The sequence below is a fragment of the Branchiostoma lanceolatum genome, chromosome 19, assembly GCF_035083965.1.
Source record: "Branchiostoma lanceolatum isolate klBraLanc5 chromosome 19, klBraLanc5.hap2, whole genome shotgun sequence".
Classification (NCBI taxonomy): domain Eukaryota; kingdom Metazoa; phylum Chordata; class Leptocardii; order Amphioxiformes; family Branchiostomatidae; genus Branchiostoma; species Branchiostoma lanceolatum.
In genome coordinates this window covers 1,296,508-1,318,729 of record NC_089740.1, presented here as the reverse complement: position 1 = coordinate 1,318,729, position 22,222 = coordinate 1,296,508, and the positions used below count along the sequence as shown (strand labels likewise).

The 22,222-nt window shown below is 40.4% G+C and overlaps 1 protein-coding gene across 3 annotated transcripts in view; it reads right to left on the bottom strand.

Annotated features, from left to right (window-relative positions):
* The window catches only part of LOC136425760 (gamma-tubulin complex component 5-like), a 56,319-nt gene that overhangs the window by 3,609 nt on the left and 30,488 nt on the right, over positions 1 to 22,222 (bottom strand). For all 3 annotated transcript variants that reach the window (XM_066414702.1, XM_066414703.1, XM_066414704.1), the window contains 11 exons: positions 17,804 to 17,987; positions 15,781 to 16,006; positions 14,809 to 14,864; positions 10,091 to 10,240; positions 8,890 to 9,005; positions 8,132 to 8,305; positions 6,279 to 6,397; positions 5,540 to 5,780; positions 4,881 to 5,037; positions 3,511 to 3,665; positions 301 to 503 (listed from right to left, as the gene is read on the bottom strand). In XM_066414702.1, coding sequence (XP_066270799.1) covers positions 301 to 503; positions 3,511 to 3,665; positions 4,881 to 5,037; positions 5,540 to 5,780; positions 6,279 to 6,397; positions 8,132 to 8,305; positions 8,890 to 9,005; positions 10,091 to 10,240; positions 14,809 to 14,864; positions 15,781 to 16,006; positions 17,804 to 17,987 — 1,781 coding nt within the window. The remainder of the gene's footprint in view (positions 1 to 300; positions 504 to 3,510; positions 3,666 to 4,880; positions 5,038 to 5,539; positions 5,781 to 6,278; positions 6,398 to 8,131; positions 8,306 to 8,889; positions 9,006 to 10,090; positions 10,241 to 14,808; positions 14,865 to 15,780; positions 16,007 to 17,803; positions 17,988 to 22,222) is intronic.

Below are 22,222 nucleotides of genomic sequence, written 5' to 3'. Positions count from 1 at the left end.
CTGAATAGAGTGAGGAAGTATCAACTGTATCAACTGTGTCTAGGACACGGTATTGAATGGCAGAACCCATAATTCCTCTCCTTCCACTGCAATTTAGCTCCCCAACCAAAGTCAGGAACCAATCTATACACCTGCCAATGGGTGGAGTGAGTCATGTGAAGTGCCTTTCCCAAGGACACAACGTCTAGCCAGGAATGCAAGGATTCAAACCTGTGACCTCTCAATCTCGCATCTACTATACCCTAGCTACTCAGCCATTGAACCCCACACTACATACACTGCACATACATGTATACTGACCTGCAAACTTGAGCTCATCCAGACAGTACTTTGCCCACTTGAGCTGCAGTAGGAACTGGAAGACCTGGTTGTACACATTCTGACAGGCTGATGTGATGACGATGTCTACTGGCCAGGGAACACGGTAGCACAAGGTCAGACACTGGAGCTGGTCAATGGGCTGAGTCTCCTCCACCTGTGATGCCTCCACTGTCACAGATAATCTGCAAGATGATAAAATTTAGTTTCACAGAGCACTTAATATATACATGACTGTTTGCAGTGGTCTAAAATCTTTATTGTTCATTTCAAGTCACATTCTAAATCTTTTTTCCACATGATCAATTAATGAAAATTGTGATTTCACCAGTCCCCTAAGATACATCCGACAGTGCTGCAAATCTTTTGTGGCAGGGAGAAAATTAAGAAGTTTAACTTATACTTAAATGAACTCCCAGTTATTATACAGTAGTCATTTTGATTCTGCATGTTATTAAAAAATACAATGGGCGTCAAACCATGTCTAGCCAAGCACTCCTACTCTTCTCAATAAGGCCGACTTTACACTGACGATATACAGTCGTGCGACTGCCTATCGTCACAATGTCACCGGCGAGAGTATTTTTTGACCGTCTAAAGAGGATCAAAATAATCGTACGACGCAATGAATGGGAATCCTGGAATCATCGTCGTGACCACCTCGGACCCAGTCGTACGACGTTCAGCGGGGGGCCTTTGGCTGTTTTTTTCTCGTCTAAACAAGAACCGTCGCCGGCGACGGAAGTGGGTGATATGCTAATAAGCCTATAGCGTGCTGTTTCCTGTCTGGGAAGGAAAATTCCATCATTTTCTTTGTAAATATGCATGCAGTCACCAATGGAAACATATTTTTCTCATCCGAAACCGGTCATTCCGGCACGACGCCCTGCCACCAGTGGCTACTTCTCTGGTATGCCCCTATTCCTCGATCCCCATGACATCCCCGGCGGTGGCCATGAACTCGGGTTAAATCCCAGGTATTGCCCGTCTCTATACAGGCCTCAATCTCTTTCTTTGTTGAGCATGTTCTCATGAGACAATGTCTCATCTGCAGGGCAACAGTTGTTGCAAAGTCAGTAAAAACTTCATATTTTGCGTTACGAAAACAAGCGGTTCCCTCGCCATTTTGAACTTGCGGGCAATAGGTTACTTTTGGTCACACGCGCACATCAATGGAATTCTGCGCCGCGGGGGGTCCCATGATATTTTCTGACCATGTGTCTAAAGACAAGCGTCCCTCACAACAATAATCTCACGACCGTATACCGTCGTCAGTCTAAACCGGCCTAAGTGTTGGGTTCTTCTACATGCAGAGGTTCGACACCATATATTAAGCTCTCTCATACACAAGTACACATTATGTGACGTTACAGTAATGATACCAGTTATCGTGCGCTACCAGTTATCATCCACATGTCCACATGTCGAGGTGTATTATACAAAAGCCAGGTCTCATGAGCAATAAAGAACGTCATATTAAGTACATGTTGTAGTATGATCCTTAGTCATGACTCTCCCTTGTACAAAACAATGAGATAGGTAAAACCTGGTTTATGTCCAGCGACATAACAGAATAAACTCCTGAACCAGTATAACAGCAAGTTCATGGAAGCCTCATGCATGACGTATTATGTAATTTGACACTGCGTACATATACATGTATATTGTACATCATGTTTTTCTAACTTAGACGATAGCTAGACAAGTACATTGTACATTTATCTTTTAATAGTAGCCGACGTTAAACCTTTGATATTCAAACTATCCATGGTGATTCGAGGTCTGAAAGTCCCACTAGTTTTAGGAAGGGTTGATACAACCTAGCGACCCCCACACCGATGGTACATTTTTGCATGTCAAAACATCATGGTCATGCGTCACGTGAACGTCACGTGCCGCTCATGTCGGTGAAATTCATTGCACAACAATATCTTCTTCCATCGCGTCAAGCAAGTGGTCCTGACAAGACTTTACTGAATCATTTGTCTGTAGACCACTTTGGACAGCTAATGTGCATTTTTTTCTGGTCTATGTTCTTCAAGACTTAATAATACGCTAGAAGGAGAAAAACTGAAGTGGACGATAATGGGTAACCCTAGCACAATTCTTCATCATAGACCTCAGTATAAATACATGCCCACCTGGCATTGAACAGGCAAAGAAAAACTTACAGGCCATGCATTTTACTTTTTAGAAGTCTGATATATCTTACTGTGGGTTAAACATTTGGCTCTGTCCGTGCGGTTTTAAGATAAATGACGTTGTGAACAAATTGGACGATAATTGGTAATGTTACGTTTCATGGGCCGCTGGTTTTACGTCCCCCTCCAAAAGGACAATGCAAATTTTTCCACATATTAATTAATTCAATTCAATAATATGTTCAGAATCTCATGGAAGTTGAACTAGATGTGGTTAGTATATATATATAGCCGAGTGGTTACTGATCATTACTGACTGTATCATGAACCAAGAAGCTGTGAGTTTGAATCCTGGCTGTGTCGCTCACTCTACATGCACGCTACTGGAGAGGGTTGCAGTCCTTAGGATTGGGACATGAAGTCCTGGTCCACTGTTCATTGATGTAAAATGCTGTACAATGGTGATACGTTCTAAGAAACGAAGATTTACAAAGTACCTTATTGTTGGCGCTGTTAAGGTACCCCTTCACAAAAGGGGAGTTATGTCACGGAAGGGATTTTGCCACAGAAGGGAGTTTGCTACGGAAGCGAGTTTGGCATTCTCCCCGCCAATAATCAACACGTTCCCAGGACAGTTTGCTTCTCCCAGCATGCTATTGGCGGAAAATACGATCTCTTTCCCAGAACTGTCTGTCTGACGAACCCAGGCGCCGCGCCACTTATTTAGCGCTCATGCGTATAATGTATTCCAGAAAAGACTTGTACACGCATTCAGTGTTGGAATAGTGCTGTTTATTAGGACGCTGCGGAGGAGCGTGCATGTACCAGTAGTAGGGGAATTTCCCCAGTACAATGAACCTGCAAATACTGTTTATAGCATCTGTCTTCCTTGTTATGACCAGTGGAAGTTTATCCATACTGTAACAGTTAATAAATTAGTGAGCTAAACTGGTTCGAGATCACTATTTTTTCACTTTCACTTCACCAGATGGACACATGTTAATAATTTTACGTAAAATTATTAACATGTGTGTTCAGTTCCCCCACATACCTGTCTGCATGTTGGCTGTGATGTTGCTGGATGGCGCTGTGTAGTTGGGAGTTGAGAACAGACACATCCTGCCACTCTTCCCCCGCACTCAGCTTGGCGAACAGAGGCGTGTAGAAGTTGTGCATGGCATCACCAGCTTCCATTAGGAAAAATTTCTAACAACACAGAAACCATCAGTCAGTTCCATGTTACCAAAGCACCAAAATCGTCACAGTGATTCGAAATTCTTGTATTTTGGTATGATGGTAAAAATGACTGCTTTCTTGAATGCGAAGAATGTTGCATAAGTTGTAAAACATTATAATAGTACGTTTATGAATGTTAAACATCCAGGTAAGCAAATAGAGTGGTACAATTTAAACTTTACCGTTTAGGCTTTAAAACCCACAAACGTATCTAGGAAACCATCAAGAAACTCTCAACTTGATAGAACCAAAACGGTGAACACTACAATTCTTTATGTTCAAGGAGTGTCCGAGAAAATCAGACGTCTGCTGCAGAATCATAATATCGCCACCAATTTCAAGCCCTTTTCCACTTTAAGACATAGATTAGTTCATCCCAAGGACAAAATCAAGAACGACATTAAGTCGGATGTTGTTTACCGACTGAAGTGTAAGGACCCGCATTGTATGGACACATACATCAGGGAAACTAGCCAGCCCTTGAGGACAAGATATAAACAACACTGCAGAGCTAGCAACTGTTACAGTGGGTTTTCTTCTGCTATATGGCATCATCTCAACAGACATAACGGACATTCCTTCCAGCTTGACTCTACGGACTCTATCTATTATTTAGAACATTTTTTAGAACGCTTTAGTCGTTACCTTTTGTTTATTTAGAACTTAGGAACATTCTTGTACGCATCCGTAGGTAAACTTCATTTTTCTCCTTGAAAAAGGGCAGTGGGATGGACGCCCGAAACGTATCGTATTGTTGTCCAGCAGTAAAGTTTAAATTGTACCACTCCATTATAAAAGTATTACGTAATATGCACGAATCAGTTATACAAGTAGGTGGGACATCAGTGTTGGGTGTTCAAAGCATTACCCTGCCGACTTTATTTTTATTTATTAACTAAAGATCACTTTGAAATCATTATTACCAGTCGAGAATATTCAGCATGCACAGCACGAGATACAAACGAAATAATCATGGTGATGAATTATGACATTAATATCTTCAAAATACCATAACTGTACACAAATTCACCACCATGCTATTTTGGGGGGTATGAACCTTAGTTTTTACCCTGACTTTGAACATGAAAATTTCAAGTAGTTTAATACAGAAAATTCAGGTACTGTACCATGTGTCACAGGCTAATGTTCATCTAACACAGCTTAACACATGACTGTTCATCTTACATGCATGGCCTGCAGGTAGTCCTCAAGTTGATACTCAGTCTTCAGCAGTTCCACCAGCAGTCTGCTGACAGTAGAGCACCTCTGTAGGATGTGGGGATACAGGCACCTCTGTAGGGCCAGCTGGACAGGCTGACTCCCTTCTAACAGCACGGCACTTCTGCACATGGAGGTGAAAGCATGAATTAAACTCTACAAACATTCAATACCAAATCATGCATTCAAATCAACTAAAGCCAACAGGTGAAGCATTAAAGGACTCTCTGCTGCATGCATCATAAGACTGTTTGGACATATTATTAACTTAAGATTAATGATCTGAGTGATGAAGATTTGTTTTCCAACATGTTATTCTGTTGCAATTCATAGAAAATTGTGCCTGTACAATATATTATATTGTTAAATATAATCAAAAGATGTGCAAATACCAGACTGTTGAAGACTTAAATGCATTTCAGTTTTACATTGTTAAAGTAAGCTTATTGTTAAATAACTTTGACCGGAGTGTAAAAAAAACTACCTACGGACCTTAACTTTTTGAACCTTTTGGTCATCATCTTTTAAATGGACAGTCTGTTTAAGTTCCACAAGAGGGCGTTGCTGCACACATGACAAAAGTTAGGATGTGTTACCCCTGACCAGAACAATCAATATATAATTACCTTGTTCCATCCTGCTCTGGTTCTGAAGAATCCGTCACAATGGCCTTTAAGAAGTTCTTCTCTAGCAGACTGTCTTTCACTGCTGTATCCAGTACCCTGTGTAACATGGTGCTGGGGAACTGGGCAGTTCCAACATGGTCAGGAGGACTGGGACCTGTACATGTCTGGTCAGGAGCATCACTCACATCCAGGAACACCTTCAGCGACTCCACAAACTCTTCATACAGCGGCACTGGGAACTCTGCAGGGGGAGAAGCTAGAACTGGTGACAAATTCAGATTACATTGTACTAAACATGTACTTTAAATTAGGACACACAAAATCAACTTATAGGTTTTCATTTTTTTTTTCCAGAAAAAATTGGGCTGGCCCGATGAAAAAGAAGCAGGCATACTGTGATACATTAATTCTACAAATTTGTAGAATCTGATCAAATGCTACCACAGGAGTCACATAGTCATCATAGCTGAGTATTAATAATAGTAAAATTAATGCAAAATTAAAGTTATTTTGAGTGACTGTATGATAACTAATATCCAAATAATAAACTTTAAAAGTTAGTGCATTGATTAATGAAAAAAAAGACTACCGGTAAATAATCATAATAGTACAAAGTCATACAGTCTTTGGAAAACATGGCAAAACAACATTGTTCTCAACAAATAGTCATACACTCAGGTAACGTAGTAACGTTGGATGACTTCTGGAAAAAAATGAAGAACAAGCTCTGATCACTGACCGACTCTGCCCCCCATCTTGCCCAGGGCCTTGAGGAGTTCCATGGACTTCCCTGCCAGGATTATCTCCTTAAAGACTGACTTGAGGAAGACTGGAATGAACTCTTCCTCCTGGTGATCCCTGTTTCAGAACAAGAAAAACACTTGGAGTGGGAAACCCTTAATCAGGAATAACCAAATTAGAATAAAAATACATCTCAGGTTACATGCAACATTTGTACCTGTCATGAACATCTGGTATAAGTAGCTCCATCTCTAAGTAGCTGTTACAAATTGTTATTTCCAATAATACCAGGAAAATGAATAAACAGTTACTGTAAGAAACAGTTCACATAATGTTTATTTAGACTGCAGGTATCTTATGCTCAGAACTCAAGCTTTTGAGAGGATCTGAAATCAAAAATGGTGCTGATTTCAATGACTATACAATCATTTTTTTCATCTTTTTTAAGCAAAAGTTTCTCCTCAGTATAAGGATTAACACATTCGCTTTTAGAAGCGAATAAGTGAAAAAGTACAGTATCAATACATGTATACTAGGGGTGGATACCGGTTCGGCTCGATCAGGTTCGAGTCCAGGTTCAGGTCCGGAGGTTTAGGTTCAGGTCAAACCTGATCCTGTCTAGTTGATATCTTAGTATACTTAGGTAATATCAAACCAATATGTATTTGAATGTTGCACTTACTTTCAATGCCCTTTTTGTCAGTGACTAACAAGCAGACTTACAACACTTTTTATTTCATCAAAACATAATTAGTTGCCTTAAATAAAATATCAAAATAAATTCAACAAAACTAAGGAAGAAAAAAAATCTTGATAGATAGCTCATAGCAGCTCCCTCTAGTGAGCAGGTTGCAACCCAACAATCTGAAAAGCAAGATGGCCGCCGCCGCTGCCGCTAGAGGATTTCTCGGTTCAATCAAGGAGGTTAATGTGTCCCAAACACATAAAAATGGACTGAATACACTTGTACAAGAAAGAAAAAATGTTGTTTGCCCCATATTTGATCTGTTTGAGTGCTGATTTTTACATTTGGAGTGCAAATTTACGCGAGTTTATGGGGATACATGATGCCGGATCCACTAATACTCGACACCAACCTCGTGGCTGTGTGGTAACTTTTAATGGGGTTTTTTCGTAGCACATTTCAGTATCGACCTAAAACTGAACCAACAGTTATAGAAAGAGAAGAATATGGACTTATTTCAGGCTAATCTAGTTTGATTCAAGGATATTTTTCCCCTTCTGTGGCCAGAGAACTGAGGAGATGTCTAAGTATTCTAATATTTCTACTTTGTTCCGACTTCCCGGTCCAAAAAAACGGTTCACGACTTTCGTTTTTTTTTACCCGGTTCTTGCATGTTTTTTCGGTCCAAACCGGTCCAGCCGAACCGGTATCCACCCCTAATGTATACTACATATTATTGATACTGTAACAGTTACAGTATTTTGGACCTGTACATAAATGATTTTCATGATGCTGTACTCATTACCGGTACACATCACTATAGTTCATTTGTTTGTTCAGACCCTTGTAGAGCCTAATGCATGGCACATACTATGTACACGTAGGTCAGCAAGTTTCCTTGCTGTTTCAGTAGTAGGGTACATTTTACAGGGAGCGGTTGCCAGCCCTTCCACTTTAACATGCTCAGGGCATCTTCATGAATGCAGGACCCCATTTTAACTCCATTCCCAAAGACGGGTGCAGCCCCAACCAAGATGTCCTGAGGTCCCAGGACTTGAACTAGGGATCTCCAAGTTACCAACTAACTAGACCGAGGAGCTCAACTGTGAGGCTGCTACCAGTTGAGCCAACACCTCGTTAGTATAGTAACACTACAGTAACTGCACCTTTCTTCTTTGCCTGTGTTCTTGTCATGTAAGTTTTCCTCCTGGTGGGTCTCCTTCATGGAAATTTGGCTTAAAGAACTTCCAGGAGTGTCTGCTGCTTGATGCACAGATGAATTGGAGACAAGGAACGCTGATTCCCAGAAGTCCTCATGGAAAACATCTACATTTCCATTCCTGGCAAAATACAGACAGAAGAGTCCAAAGTTTCTTAAGAGCACAACAAGAATCAAAGTGTGGTTCGTCCGTCAATCTGACGAAGACCACTGTACATCATCCATCATTTGGTTGACGCTGTCTGTGTTATGTAAGATTCAAAGTACTCTGTATGATACCATGTGACAGAACTAGTGGTACTGTCACAATCAATCGCATGCATAGCCATGGTCAAAATCTTATCTGAGCTGTATTCATCACTTAGATTAATTGGGATCATTTTGAAACTGATCGCAATACATTAGCCAAATACACAAACGTTTCACGGTTGAATTTTTGAAAAATCTGATGGCAGGAATGTTTTCAGGGAGTTTGGGCCATTCCAAGATAGGGCAAAATGTTGCCGTTCAGGTTCAGAGATAACATTAAAAGGTGTACATTCAATCAGGAACTATGGTGAAACTACACTTGATGAGGATTCTGTCTGAGTGAGGAGTCATGTACATGTCTCTAGCCAGGATTCTTTTGCTTAATATGTTGTTTCTCCAAAGTTGTGGAAAATTTTAGGACAATGAAATAAGAAAGAAGTGAAGAGATTATTGTACCTCTGTATGATGAATTCCCTGGCAGGGTCGATGAGGTTGCCTTTGTTGACCCACCCGTCTATAATCTCCAAGTACGGCCGTAAGGTCTGGATCCACAGGGGCAGCAACAAGGGCAGCTGGACAGAAACACCGGCAACAAACACCTCAACTCACTTTTCTGTTGGTGTCCTGTTGGCGTAATGTCAGGGTGTTTGGCCCAGAGGTCCTGGGTTCGAATCCCCTGACGCACCACCGATGTTGTGCCCGTGGAGAAAGGTACTTTACATGACTTTCCCCACTCCACCCAGGTGTAAAAATGGGCACCTGACTTCAGTTGGGGAGGTAAAAGGTGGTGGAAGGAGAGGGATGGGCTCCACCTTCTACACAATGTAATACAGTGCCCTAGCTAGACAGTGGATAACAACCCAATGCCCCTTTGGCCTCAAAAAGGCTATGAGAACACATGATTTACCTTTAACTGTAACCACAGAAATAACTCACTCTTGACCATACATTTGGAAGTGAAAGTCATCTTGCTTGAATTGCCAGATTACAAACTATTGGAATCCTACCTTTTTTTATTGCAGTATTTTCCTGAAAAAGACTGAGAACCAAAAATTTTAATTGAGCTTGGCCATACACAGTTACTGGCAGTAACAACCCAGCAGTCTGTGGCATGACTCTACATAATAGTATTACATGAAGTTCAACACGTATCAAATTAAAAGATTATTTGTACACAATAAAGTGTTTTATTTCACCAACATTTCCTCACTGTTATTTATACTAAATAACAACTGTCTGTTACAATACACTCCTGTATGTTAGAGACACCACATTGACTGTCCCTGTACATGTAAAAGGTAAATTAAAGGTTTTCAAAAGCAGTCGAACCCCAGACTGAGGACAAAGCATGACGCTTTTGTTAGCTATTAGTGCAAAGCAGCTTCGTTAGGGCTTGCATAGTGTCCCTGTATATTACTTTTAATTTTGATGATTATACTTTGCATTTAGGAACGCATCTGTTCACAGTGACACCTGTAGTGCTATATGAAACAGTCAGAATTGCCCTGAGAAAGGTGACAGATGGTCATCGAAACATTGGTGGAATAAAACACTTAGTCTAACACTTGGCTGTGTACAAACCTCTTTCATTCAGTGACTTAGCAATATGATGAAACTATTCAGGGATCATCAAAACAAAATCGTAGAGTTCACATGCCTTTGTGTGAGCAGCATCTCCGAGGGTGTTGAACTGTAGGATGTTCTGGTACAGAACTGACAGCAGTCTGGAGGCCGTCAGGACATCATTTGTCTTGTCTGTGGAGGGACTGGCCACACCCAGATGGTACACTGTATACAGCATCTCCAACTGTGGGGACAACATCACAATAAATACATGTACAGGTGGAGAACAAAGTCTACAGCACACAATTATACACATAATATATACATGCAATCATCAAGCTCAACATTTTTTACCATATGAAGGTAAGTTTTTGTCCTTTAGAATGTTTATTTTGTTCTTTATATACAAGGAAAGCTGAATACGATCGTCTAGTGGTGCGGACTTGTAAAACGTTTCGGTTCAAGTCCAAAAAAAACTAAATGCTGAGAACCGGTTCCGGACTTGTAAAAATAAATAGCACCCTTCCATAAATCATGAACTTTGCGACGGAAAAGACGCAAACATTTAGTTACCTTCGCCGAGAAGGTTATGCAGAGGGTAGCGTTTGTTTGTTTGTGTGTAACGTACAGCATAACTCGAGAAGGCTTGGATGGATTGTCTTGATATTTGGTAGGTGGGTAGGTCTTGATGAGACTTGGAAATGATTAGATTTTGGGTCCCCTAGCGGCTTGTTACGGTACTGCAGCGGAACTTCCTGTTTTGATATCTCGTGTTCTGGACATGCTATGGTCTTGATTTTTGAGTGCTAGATAGCTCTTTGGACAGAGAGCAAGTGGTCTAGGTTTGGGCCCCCTAGCGGCTCTTTTGGAACTGCAGGAGCAGGTTTTGCTTCAGACTTTGAAATGGAATAACTCAAGAAGGGCCTGATGGATGGTCATGATTTTTGGTAAGTAGATAGCTTGAGTGATGATGTACATGGTTAGATACTTATTATGCAAATAAGTATCTAATTTGCATAATTAATGGCGAAAGTTTATACATTTGCCAAATTCCATAATTGGACTCTCAAACTTGTGACATATGTAACTGAAGAGGAGAGAAATATTAATAGATATCAACTATGCAAATGTTGACCTCATTTGCATAATTAATGAGAAAATACTATAACTCAAAATTGGCTTGATGGGTGGTTTTGATTTTTGGTAAGTAGATAGCTTGAGTGATGATAAACATGATTAGATACTTATTATGCAAGTAAGTATGTAATTTGCATAATTAATGAGGAAAGTTTATACATTCGCCAAATTCCATGATAGGACTCTCAAACATGTGACATGTAACTGAGGAGAGAAATATTAATAGATATCAATTATGCAAATGAAGACCTCATTTGCATAATTAATGAGAAAATACTATGATAACTCAAGATGGGCTTAATGGATGGTCTTGATTTTTGGTATGTAGATAGCTTACGTGATGCTTTGTATGATTATCTTCGCCGAGTACTTGTACTCGGGGAAGATTATGTTTTCGGTTGAAAAATCTGTTGGGTGGGTCTGTATGTATGTCAGGAGCATAACTCAAGAAAGCTTCAATTAATCTTTATGATTTTTGGTAGGTGTGTAGTGGTTGTGCAAAGGAAGGTCAAGTTCGAAAACCGTTCACCTGGCATATTCTATCAGTACTGCAGCGGACTTTGCGTGTTTTTGTGTTTGTATGTAGGCAAAAAAAGTGACGGAAACGTTGATGGATCTTCATGATTTTTCGTAGATCAGAAGAGGTTGTAGGAACGAATGTCAAGTTCAAAAATTATTAATCTGGCGCTTTCCTACAGTACTGCAGCGGGCTTTGTATTTGTGTGAGTTTGTATGTCGCCAGCATAACTCAATGTGCTGTTGACGGCTGTGCATGATATTAAGTGGGTAGGTAGGAGTGTCAAAGAGGAAGGTCAAGTTCGATAATGGGCCTCCTAGCGGATATTTAAGGTACTGCAGCTGAGTTTTAAAGTTTGAGGTCGAATTTTCTGGAGGTGCCAGGCTCATGTTTTCTTCAGTAATACATTAAATCTTGAACAGGGAATGAGTGGTGCAAGTTTGGGCCCCCTAGCGCATTGTTTGGACCTACAGTTGGCGTTTTTGTTGAAACCTTTGGAGGCGAATAACTAAAGAAGGGGTTGACGGATCGTCATGATTTTTGGCATGTAGATAGCTTAGGTAATGTTTTACATAATCAAATACATATTATGAAAATCAGGAGCTAATTTGCATAATAAATAAGGAAAGTTTATTAATCCGCTCAAAGTTTGTGATCAATTTTTTTGCAGGTGCTATGGTTAGGATTTTTGAGTGGTAGATAGATCTTGGGGCAGGGAGTAAGTGATGTAAGTTTGGGCCCCCTTGCGGCTTGCCGTAAACTGCAGTGGGCCTATTTGTTTGTAAGTTTTGAGGAGGATAACTCAAGCAGTGATTGATGGATTATTCTTGTATTTGGTATATATGTACCTTAGGTGATGATCAACATAATGATATGCTCATTATGAAGATCATGACCTACTTTACGTAATCATTGAGGAAAATGTATAGCACTGCTGCACCATAGTAGCGCGGCATGTGATAGTACACATCTGGCGTCCAGAATCTAGGTCAACAGCTGGCGTCCTGAATCTAGGTCAACAGCTAGCTTACTAGCTGGGCGATTGAAAAGAAAGGACTAAAATGTATCTGTTATGTTTGGTATGAACATAGCTAGATTTAAAAATGAATCTGATGATTGACGTTAGATGATAATTATGCCAAACAGGACCTAATTTGCATGTTTAATGAATTGTTTTTTTAAATCTGCCGAGTTCTAAGTTTGGGCGCGTTCATATGCATTTAAGTCATATTTCAGTCCTTGTGAAAGCTTGTATCAGGGGGATATTGTTTAGTTACTAGGGCTAACCCGTAATAGCCTTAGCCTTTGGGTAGCCCTGGCTGTACTTATCTACAGCCGAATAAACAAATCAGAAAAATCCTTATTACCTGGATGTCTAACTGTTATTGACATTCCATGAGAGGACTTTAAGACATGTGGCATATCAAGCCACTGAGAAAGAGGGGAACATTGATAGATATTGTTTAAGCAAATAAAGACTTAAATTCAATGGTCGTTGAGAAAAACGGCTATGTAATGTCATATTGGTAAATGGCGGTAATTTGGTACTTGCATCTGTCGGTACAATTCATATTATTTGGCGAAGATATGAGGTCGTGGAACTCTAGTTAGATATAATTATACAAATCAGATTTTCTAATTTGCATAACTAATGAGACAATTTCAAAAGCCCGCTGTGTTCCATAATATGACTATTCATATATGTGACACTTGTAACTAAGGAAGAGAGGAATGTTAATAGATAGAAAATATGCAATTGTAGGCGTAACTTGCATAATTAATGAGAAACTACTATAATTACATACAGGTAAAAGATGGCAATTTCATACTTGTGGCATTTGAAAGTTATGTGAATGTGAACATCGTTGAATCAAATTATGCTAATAAGGACCTCATTTGCATAATTGATGATAAATGTTAGCATAACCTTCTTTGATAAGCTCATACTTTGGACAACTTCTGTTATTTGGCTGAAGACGATCAACTGGTATGATTTATGATTGATGAGAAACACTCCTAAATACGTCAGTCATAAAGGTTAAAATCATTTGGCCAAGGTATGAGGTCGTGGAACTCTAGTTATCGCTAAGTTGGCTTCTGAATGTCAGCCATTATTGAAATCTTGCAACTTCTCGCATATGTGGGTGACGTCAAGGGAACCTAGCAATGTGATTGGCTTAGCCATGACATGGGTCACGTGGTTCCCAGTGGGCGCCATTTTGGACCTGACTTTCTGACAAAGTCCTGCATTGCAAGGAATTGTAGCCGGGAATCTATTGCATGGGGAATGGTGCATGTCACAGGGGGCAAGTCGGCAGTTTGTGACAAATTCCAGCTGGGTATGGAAGTGATCCAGTGTGCCAGGGAACGTCAAAATATTTAGCAAGGCAGCCAAGGCTCTTGAGACGCGACATGTACATGTAGGTCATCACGCTTGGTAGAGAGCATAATGTTCTGAATATACATGTTACGTTGTCCTGCAGTTGGCCTGTGTGTGAATTATCTTTCCCTAGTTTAGAGGGCTTACAAGTCCGGACTTTGAAGTCCGGACCTGAAACAAAACATCTGGACTTGAGTCCGGACCGGAACCGAAACATGGGTTTCGGTCCGCACCACTACGATCATCTCTTTAATTTTACAAGTTGTTAGAAAGAACCCATAAAACAAGCCTGTTGCAGCTGCAGCTCTTGCCTCCAGATGTAAACATGTAGTACATGACTCTCTGTTGGATGTGATTTAGCATTGAAACACACATGTTCAGCTTGTTGTTGACGTTGTGCCCCTGGGAAAGGCACTTAACACCAATTTCCTCACTTCATTCCGATGAAAATGAGTACCTAGTACATGTATAGCTTCAGCTAGGGGTGTCCGATCCCTCTGATACATGTAAGACATTAAATGGAGGTCCTGTGTTTGAGGAGAGCCACACCTCTAGCATGCAAAAGAACCCACCATACCTATGGTACACATAGTACAGTACAGGTCCTTCCCAGTGTGTGAGTGAATCAAATAAATCTGTCCAGATGCAATCCGCTAAACTCAGACATGTGAGTCTGTGAATCATAAAATCCAGAAGTAATCACTGCATTTTGTTTCTCATGTTGAATTATTATACATGTAGGCCAGTCCCTACTATGATGCCATGTTGCAATACTCACTTCTCCAAACTGCTCCTGAAGTGTCCCTATCATGGTTGACAAAGTAACCAGCTCCTCTGTGAAAAATGCAAAGTTTAACATGTTCAAACTTATCAGGTTGCAACAACAACAGCAGCAACAAACTATGGGGGAAGCTTTTGCATACTATTAGTAATAAGTTGATAAAGAGTCATGGAACTCTAGCTTCATGTAACATTCATGTTTTCATTTCAGAACAGACTTAGGATTCCGAAGTTACCCTCAAGTGTATAACATTTTTACTTATTTTGTTTCTGGAAAAGTGCTATTCCACCAAAATTTAACACTGGAAAAATATAAATCATTGTTTGGTTGTTGAAATCAGCACTATTTTTGATGTGAGAATCTGATCCTTTTGATAGAAGTACGGGCAGCATACGTTTCTGTGCATAAGATACATGAAGACAGTTAGTCTAATTATCAATAAACATTTTGTTCACTAACTCAATGTTTCTATCATCAATGAAGACCAGTCAGGTTACTTTGTCAAATAGCACCTGTCAGGTACAAGTACAGGTCTAGACCTTGACTAGATTCTGTACCAGTCCTGAACCCGATGTTACATTTGCGTAATCCCTACCCTGGATCTTTCCCTGAGCACTTACTAACAAGTGTTATCTCTGACTTTCCCATTAAGCTACAAACATTTAGGAATGCCCTAAGCTTGTAGCTCAACTATAGTACAACAGCCTCACAGTTGAGCTCTTGGGTCTAATGTTAACTGGGAGACTCAGGTTCAATCCTTCGGCAGGGCTTCTCTGTTGGGGCTGCACCCGTCTTTCAGAAGGGACGACAGATGGGTGACTGTCCCGTTTAAGATGATCATTAAGGTGCCTCAAGCACGTTAAAGGGGAGGGGCTAGCAACCCCTCCGTGTAAAAATACACCCAGCTACTGTAAAACCTAGTATGTAAAACTAAGCACTTCAAGGGTCTGACCGAACAGACAAACAAACCTTGAGAAACAAGTCTTCTCTCCAAACTTGCCAACTTCTTGTTGAAGTCCTGTAGACATCGCAGCAGTGCTGAGGTGAAGGCCTGCTGTGTCCGGCTCACAGGCTCACTAGTACTGTTGTCATGGCAACTAAATGATCGTGTGAGGACACTGTCAATCATGTGATGAAGGGAGAGCGTGATGTTGCCATACCAGGCAAGTTTCTGCAGTATGCTCTGTAAGGCATCCTGTAAAATACAGGAAATCAAAAGTCACAATGTTGGACAAAAGAAAAGCTACACAAGCATGAATGTACATGACTTGTATCATACACAGTGGACAGTTCTGCAGGTCTAACTTAAGTTCTGCGGAAATTTCACAAATTTCTGTGAAAGGATGCACTCACTTCTGTTTTAGGTACCAAACAATTCAGACTCTCTTTTCCTTATAGCATAACAGTATTCTGTTGAACTACTTGAAAAGTTTTCTTTAAGTGTATTTCGTGTCTGTACTGGTACTGTACTGATCTTATCAACTGACCTAAAGAACCTTTGGATTTCATAATATTACTGTAACAGCTGATCTGTAATTTCAAATACCAAAAAATTGAACTTACCCAAATTTTTGACTGAGTAACTGCAGTCTTTGTCACTGAATAGACAATCTACCGCTTCCGTGACATCACGTTATGCCAGATAGAACTCGTCACAAAGCAGTGGATCAGAAGTTGCAGAAAGTCGATGCCGCCCTCCGTCTCTGATGTGCTGTTCCTCTTGAAAAAAAGTCTGGTTCTGTGTCCAGGATTCTTACTTTGTCTAGTGTGACCGAGTGTCCATGAGACTCTATATGTATGTGTTGTGGTCTATCTGCACAACATGACATCACAGAAGCGGTGGATTGCTCATTCCTTGACAAAGACTGGAGTTGGACAGTCGAAAATTTTGGTAAATTACAGTCTAACTCTGACTAGTGGTGCGTACCTAAACCCGAGTTTAGGTTTAGGTTCGGACTCGAGTCCAGAGGTTTAGGTTCAGGTTCGGACTTGAAAGTCCGGACTTGAACCAATGGAATATGTGTGCTACGAATATTTTTTTTCCTGTTTCATGTAAAATTGCATATTGGCATATATTTTACATGCAATTTGAAAACTACAATATGCGGAATCATGTACAGTCAGTAATTAATGCAGAAGTTCAGTTATAAACACAAAACAGCAATGTTTTCATATTTTTTCAGTGCAAATTTCACAATCTAAGGAAGCTTTAAGATGGTTTAAATCAAAAAGGAGTGTAAAAGCGAGAGATTTTTTTTTCAAGTCCGGACTTGTTTCCAGATGTTTAGTTTTTTTTGGACTTGAACCTAAAGGTTAGGAACAGGTCCGGAACAGGTCCGGGGTTTAAGTACGCATCACTAACTCTGACCCAGAATTACAGTACCTCTACCAATGCAGACCTCCGTTCAAGTTATTATGACATCTTAGAGAAGCGACAGATGATAGTATATGACATGATTAAGTGCACTTACAGAAAGAAAATCGTCCTGATAGAGTTAACAGTCCCATGGGAGGAGAGATGTGAGGAAGCGTATGAGAGGAAGAAGAACAAATACCAAGACCTGCTACAAGAGTGCAGGGATAAAGGATGGCAGGCTTGGCTGTTCCCAATAGAGATTGGGTGCAGAGGATTTCCAGCCCAGTCTGTGTGGAAGATGATGACAGCACTAGGGATAGCAGGGAAGGACAGGAAGGTAGCTATACGCAGGATGGGGGAGGCTGCAGAGAGAGCCTCATGCTGGCTGTGGAATAGGAGAGAGGAGGTATGCTGGAAGCCAGGAGGAGCGGATGGGCAGTGAGCTGGCCACCACTGCCGGGCCCGACAGCAAGAGGGTGTTACGGATAAGGGCCGAAACACCCAGTGAGAGCTGAAACGTCTGATGACATCCGACTTACTCCAAGCAACAGCACTCCACTCGCCCTAGGTGAGTGGAGTCCAACAAGCATCATATTTAGATGTATTTACCAAACTGACATGATTAAGTGCACTTACAGGAGTGATGTGGGAAACCTTGATGTTGTTCATCAAGAGCAGTTTGTGTTCCCTGCACCTGTAGAGAAAAGACTGCCGACAGCCACCTAACGTCCACAGACTCTCCCGCATGGCCTGTGTCTCTGTCAGGGGGGTTCTATCTGCACACTTGTAGAAGGGATCACTGCTGTATTGGTGCATCTCCCTGAAGGCCAATATTCATACAAGACAGTCAACAATCAAGACAAGATTGAAAACATTTCATCTCATCTGTAGAAATTCCATAATACATTTAACACCCTCCAAGTTTGGAATTCCACTTTTCCCACTTTGACAAGTGCTTATATTTTCAATATAAAAGCATTTAAGTGAAAAATGTTTACATATAATTGATGAGTATGATGTACAGTTATGATTGAAAACAATAACTTCATGAATATTCCTTTTGAAAATTTTCTTCCTGCAGGAATTCCTGCAGAATCTGCAGGAATTCCTGCAGGAAGAATTTGTCCTGCAGGAATTTCTGCAGGAAGATATTTTTCCTTCAGGAATCCCTGCAGGAGTCCCTGCAGGAAGAAGGTAAATTCCTGCAGGAAAACATATTTCCTGCAGGAATTGAATTGCCTTATATCTACAGCAATGTCAGTAGAATATGAGTCATATTGTGCATTAAGTTTTGTTTTACAACTTTTAGGCCAAAACAATGGCGGCCACAACAATGAAAATTGCAATGAATGGTACTTTTTGATCAATCAATTGTTTTCCATGATATATTTTATGATACACAATTGTCTATTTATTCAACTTTGTTTTGTGAAGCTTGCATGCATGTACTCTAACTGTTACAATTGTTTTTAAAGAAGACATCTTTAAAAACAACTACTTTTTAACTCAAGTTTACCTGCATTGAATTACAATAGTCATTAATCATTGCATAATCATCAACTTCTGGCTACCAAGATCTATGGCTTACAATTGCTGATTGAGGCTTTCCTTATTACACAATACAGTTAAATCACTAGACTGGCCATCATTTGCTTTAAGAGCAAATTCAGGATGTTTCGCCCATACTCCTCATGCAAGAAGTGGGCTGTCCCAAAATAACTCCTGGGCAAATCCAAGTTTCTGCATAATTTATGCAAATGAGGTCCTCATGAGTATAAGTTATGTCCAGGTGCTTTCACCTTTCCTACATGTACCTACATGTTCAAGATGACATCCGCAGCTTTTACAGTAAGGGAATACAACATCATGCATAAATTATGCAAGTGAGGTCCTCATTAGCATATGTCATGGCCAGGCGTGTGCACCTTTCCTAAAGCTACCTACATCTCAAATATGACATCTGCAGCTTGTATGGTAAGGGAAATGCAAAAGTTTCTGCATGAATTATGCAAAGGAGGTCCTCATTAGCATAATTTTTGGCCAGGTGCATTCACCTTTCCTAATGGTACCTACATCTTAAAGATGACATCCGCAGCTTTCACGGTAAGGGAAATACAAGTTTATGCATGAATTATGCAAATGAGGTCCTCATTAGCATAATTCATGGCCAGGTGTGATCACCTTTGCTAACGGTACGTACATCTCAAATCTGACATCTGCAGCTTTTCCGGTAAGGGAATTACAAGTTTACGCATAAATCATGCAAATGAGGTCCTCATTAGCATAATTTATGGCCAGGTGTGTTCGCCTTTCCTAAAGGTACCTACATCTCAAAGATGACATCCGCAGCTTTGACGGTAAGGGACATACAACTTTATGCATCAATTATGCAAATTAGGTCCTCATTAGCATAATTTATGGCCAGGTGTGTTCGCCTTTCCTAAAGGTACCTACATCTCAAAGATGACATCCGCAGCTTTTACGGTAAGGGACATACAACTTCATGCATACATTATGCAAATTAGGTCCTCATGAGCATAATTAGTTGTCAGGTGTATTCACCTTTCCTATAGGTACCTACATCTCAAATATAATATCCGTACCATGTAACATAAGGTACATATAACTTTCTGTAATACCATTAGTAGAGGTACCCCCTGACATCTGCTTGGTTTTAACTCCCAGACAGGGGAAGTGTAGGAGGGCTTATGTTACAAGATGACCTAGTTGTGAGAAAATAACCAAAAATTCCATCCAAAAATTGCAAAATAAATCATTTTGAAGTAGTGTATACCAAAAAAAATAATGGGGTCCTTTGGGTAAATATCCAATGCACAACTGAACCAAATTTCAGGTCCTTTGGTTTCAACACAACGGCACTGGAGGCCATAATGTGCGACGTTTGTCGGAAAATGACCAAAAAACCTCGATGAAATCATTTTAAAAACTTATATGAAAAAAAATTTAAAAGGGTCTAGGGGTATACACAAACTCTACCTCCATACCAAATTTCAGCTAATTTGGTTGACGGACGACCGAGAAGAAGCGATTTGAAGATTTGACAGGAGAAGAAGAAGGAGAAGAAGAAGAAACCTGACAAAAACAATATGTTTCGTTGGCGAAACATAATAATTAAGCCTCTTATGTCATCAAGGTCTATTTAAAGGCATCCAAAGCATTGTATCAGGCTTGAAACTTGAATTCAAAAACTCTAATTTCTTAGTCATTCCTATACATAGTAAGTTTCAATAACACTATACCATGATTGCATATAGAAATTGAATGAGCAAAGATACGATGTCGTTGTGTGGTGAGAACTGATAGAAAATCCAAGCCCTAATAGACTAATCCTGACTGTCCATCACAATTAGCGGTTCGACCAATGAGAGATGCTCTGGGTGCCTTTAAACTGAGGGAGGAAGGTTGATTATTGATTGTTATTGATTTTGTTGAAGATAGAGCCAGGGGTCAGAATGTGTAAGACCCCGTTCATACTAAATCGCGAAATCGCCAAAATCGCGATAATGTGGCTTAGTATATGAACGCTCCAAATCGCATTTGAAATCGCCACAAATCACTTTCCGCGAAACCTCCTCCGGAGGTGGTTTACTCGCGATTTGCCTGCATTCCGACTTAGTATGAACGCTCGAAATCGCCTTGATGCGCATTGGGCACTTTACTTTGCATATTGACCCAGTCATGGGTCAAGGGGTCATCTGCAAATTCAGTCTTTCCGCTCATTATACGATGTTCATCTGTATCCTAGCTTGTTGGAATATTACGCCGAATTCGGCGCAAATATGTCAGAATCGGGCGGCGATTTTGGCGTATGGAATGACGAAACCGCATGTACTGATGGCCATCTTCGGGAATGTGGGGATTCAGAAGAGACTCAAGGGATCCCACCGAAACCAGAGTGTGTACACTGAAGTGGCGACTGCCTGAGTTGGCCAAGTACGCGAAAACATGGAAGTAATGCCGCACTATTAAAGGTAAAAAAACCTCAAGATGAAGTACAAGAAGGTCATTGAACACAACAGTAAGAGTGGCGACAATCGAATAACGCGTCTGCCGTTGATCAAGCTGTTGGACGCGATTTTACAACTCGCGCTCGTTCAACCCCTTGTGTGAAGGAATGCGACTCAGGGCGATTTCGGCGATTTGCGCCATTTAGTGTGAACGGGGTCTAAGAATGGCACGTAATGGCCGTAGGATGTTATACTGCAACTTAAAAGAAGGTTTATTCATTTTGTAACTCTTTTTATCACCAGGGTGCGATAATCACCTCCCCTCCCTTTTCTCACCCATCTTTATAAAGAGACCATGATCTCCATGTTCTTTGTACTATCCAGATGTTAGCCAGCAGCCACAATGCATGCACTGATATGTAATTCAAGTCATCAGAAAAGATAAAAGATAGTTTCATCAGGTGATAAGTAGTTTACGATCTCACATGTCCCTCTCAGACCACAATCCTTTAGGTTTTGAACTGACTGACCTAACCTACTTCTAGTAAATGACCTAACCTACTACTAGTAAATATTGTAGTAATATTGCAGTACCCTTGGGATAGTTTTTTTCAGCAACCTTTTCTAATCTTTACCTCTTTTATAGCAAAGAGTACTTTACTACCGTAAGTACTCTAAGTCCTTGTTTCGAGGCTACTCCAGGCCTGTTTAAGTGACTAGCAGGTCACTATAGAGACAGGTATTGAAATGAAAAAGCACAAAAGACCAAACAAAATAACCCTGATAGATTGAAAAATTACTTCAAAGTTACACTTAAAGTGTGTTATATCAAGGAGGTTTAATCAAACCTCCTTGGTTATATTTGCCCACCACATGCTTGTCCTCAATAGATTTGGGCCCCTCTTGTACTCACACCTACAAGTTACAACAGCCATTTTCACACATTTGTGGTAATGTATTATGCATGCATCCATTGTCTTTGGCTTGTTTTGGCTTTAATATTGGCTTTCTGTTTTGTCAGCCAATTTGAAAATAGGGTGTGAGCATGCATGCCTGAATGTTCAACAACCAAGTATATATCAATATT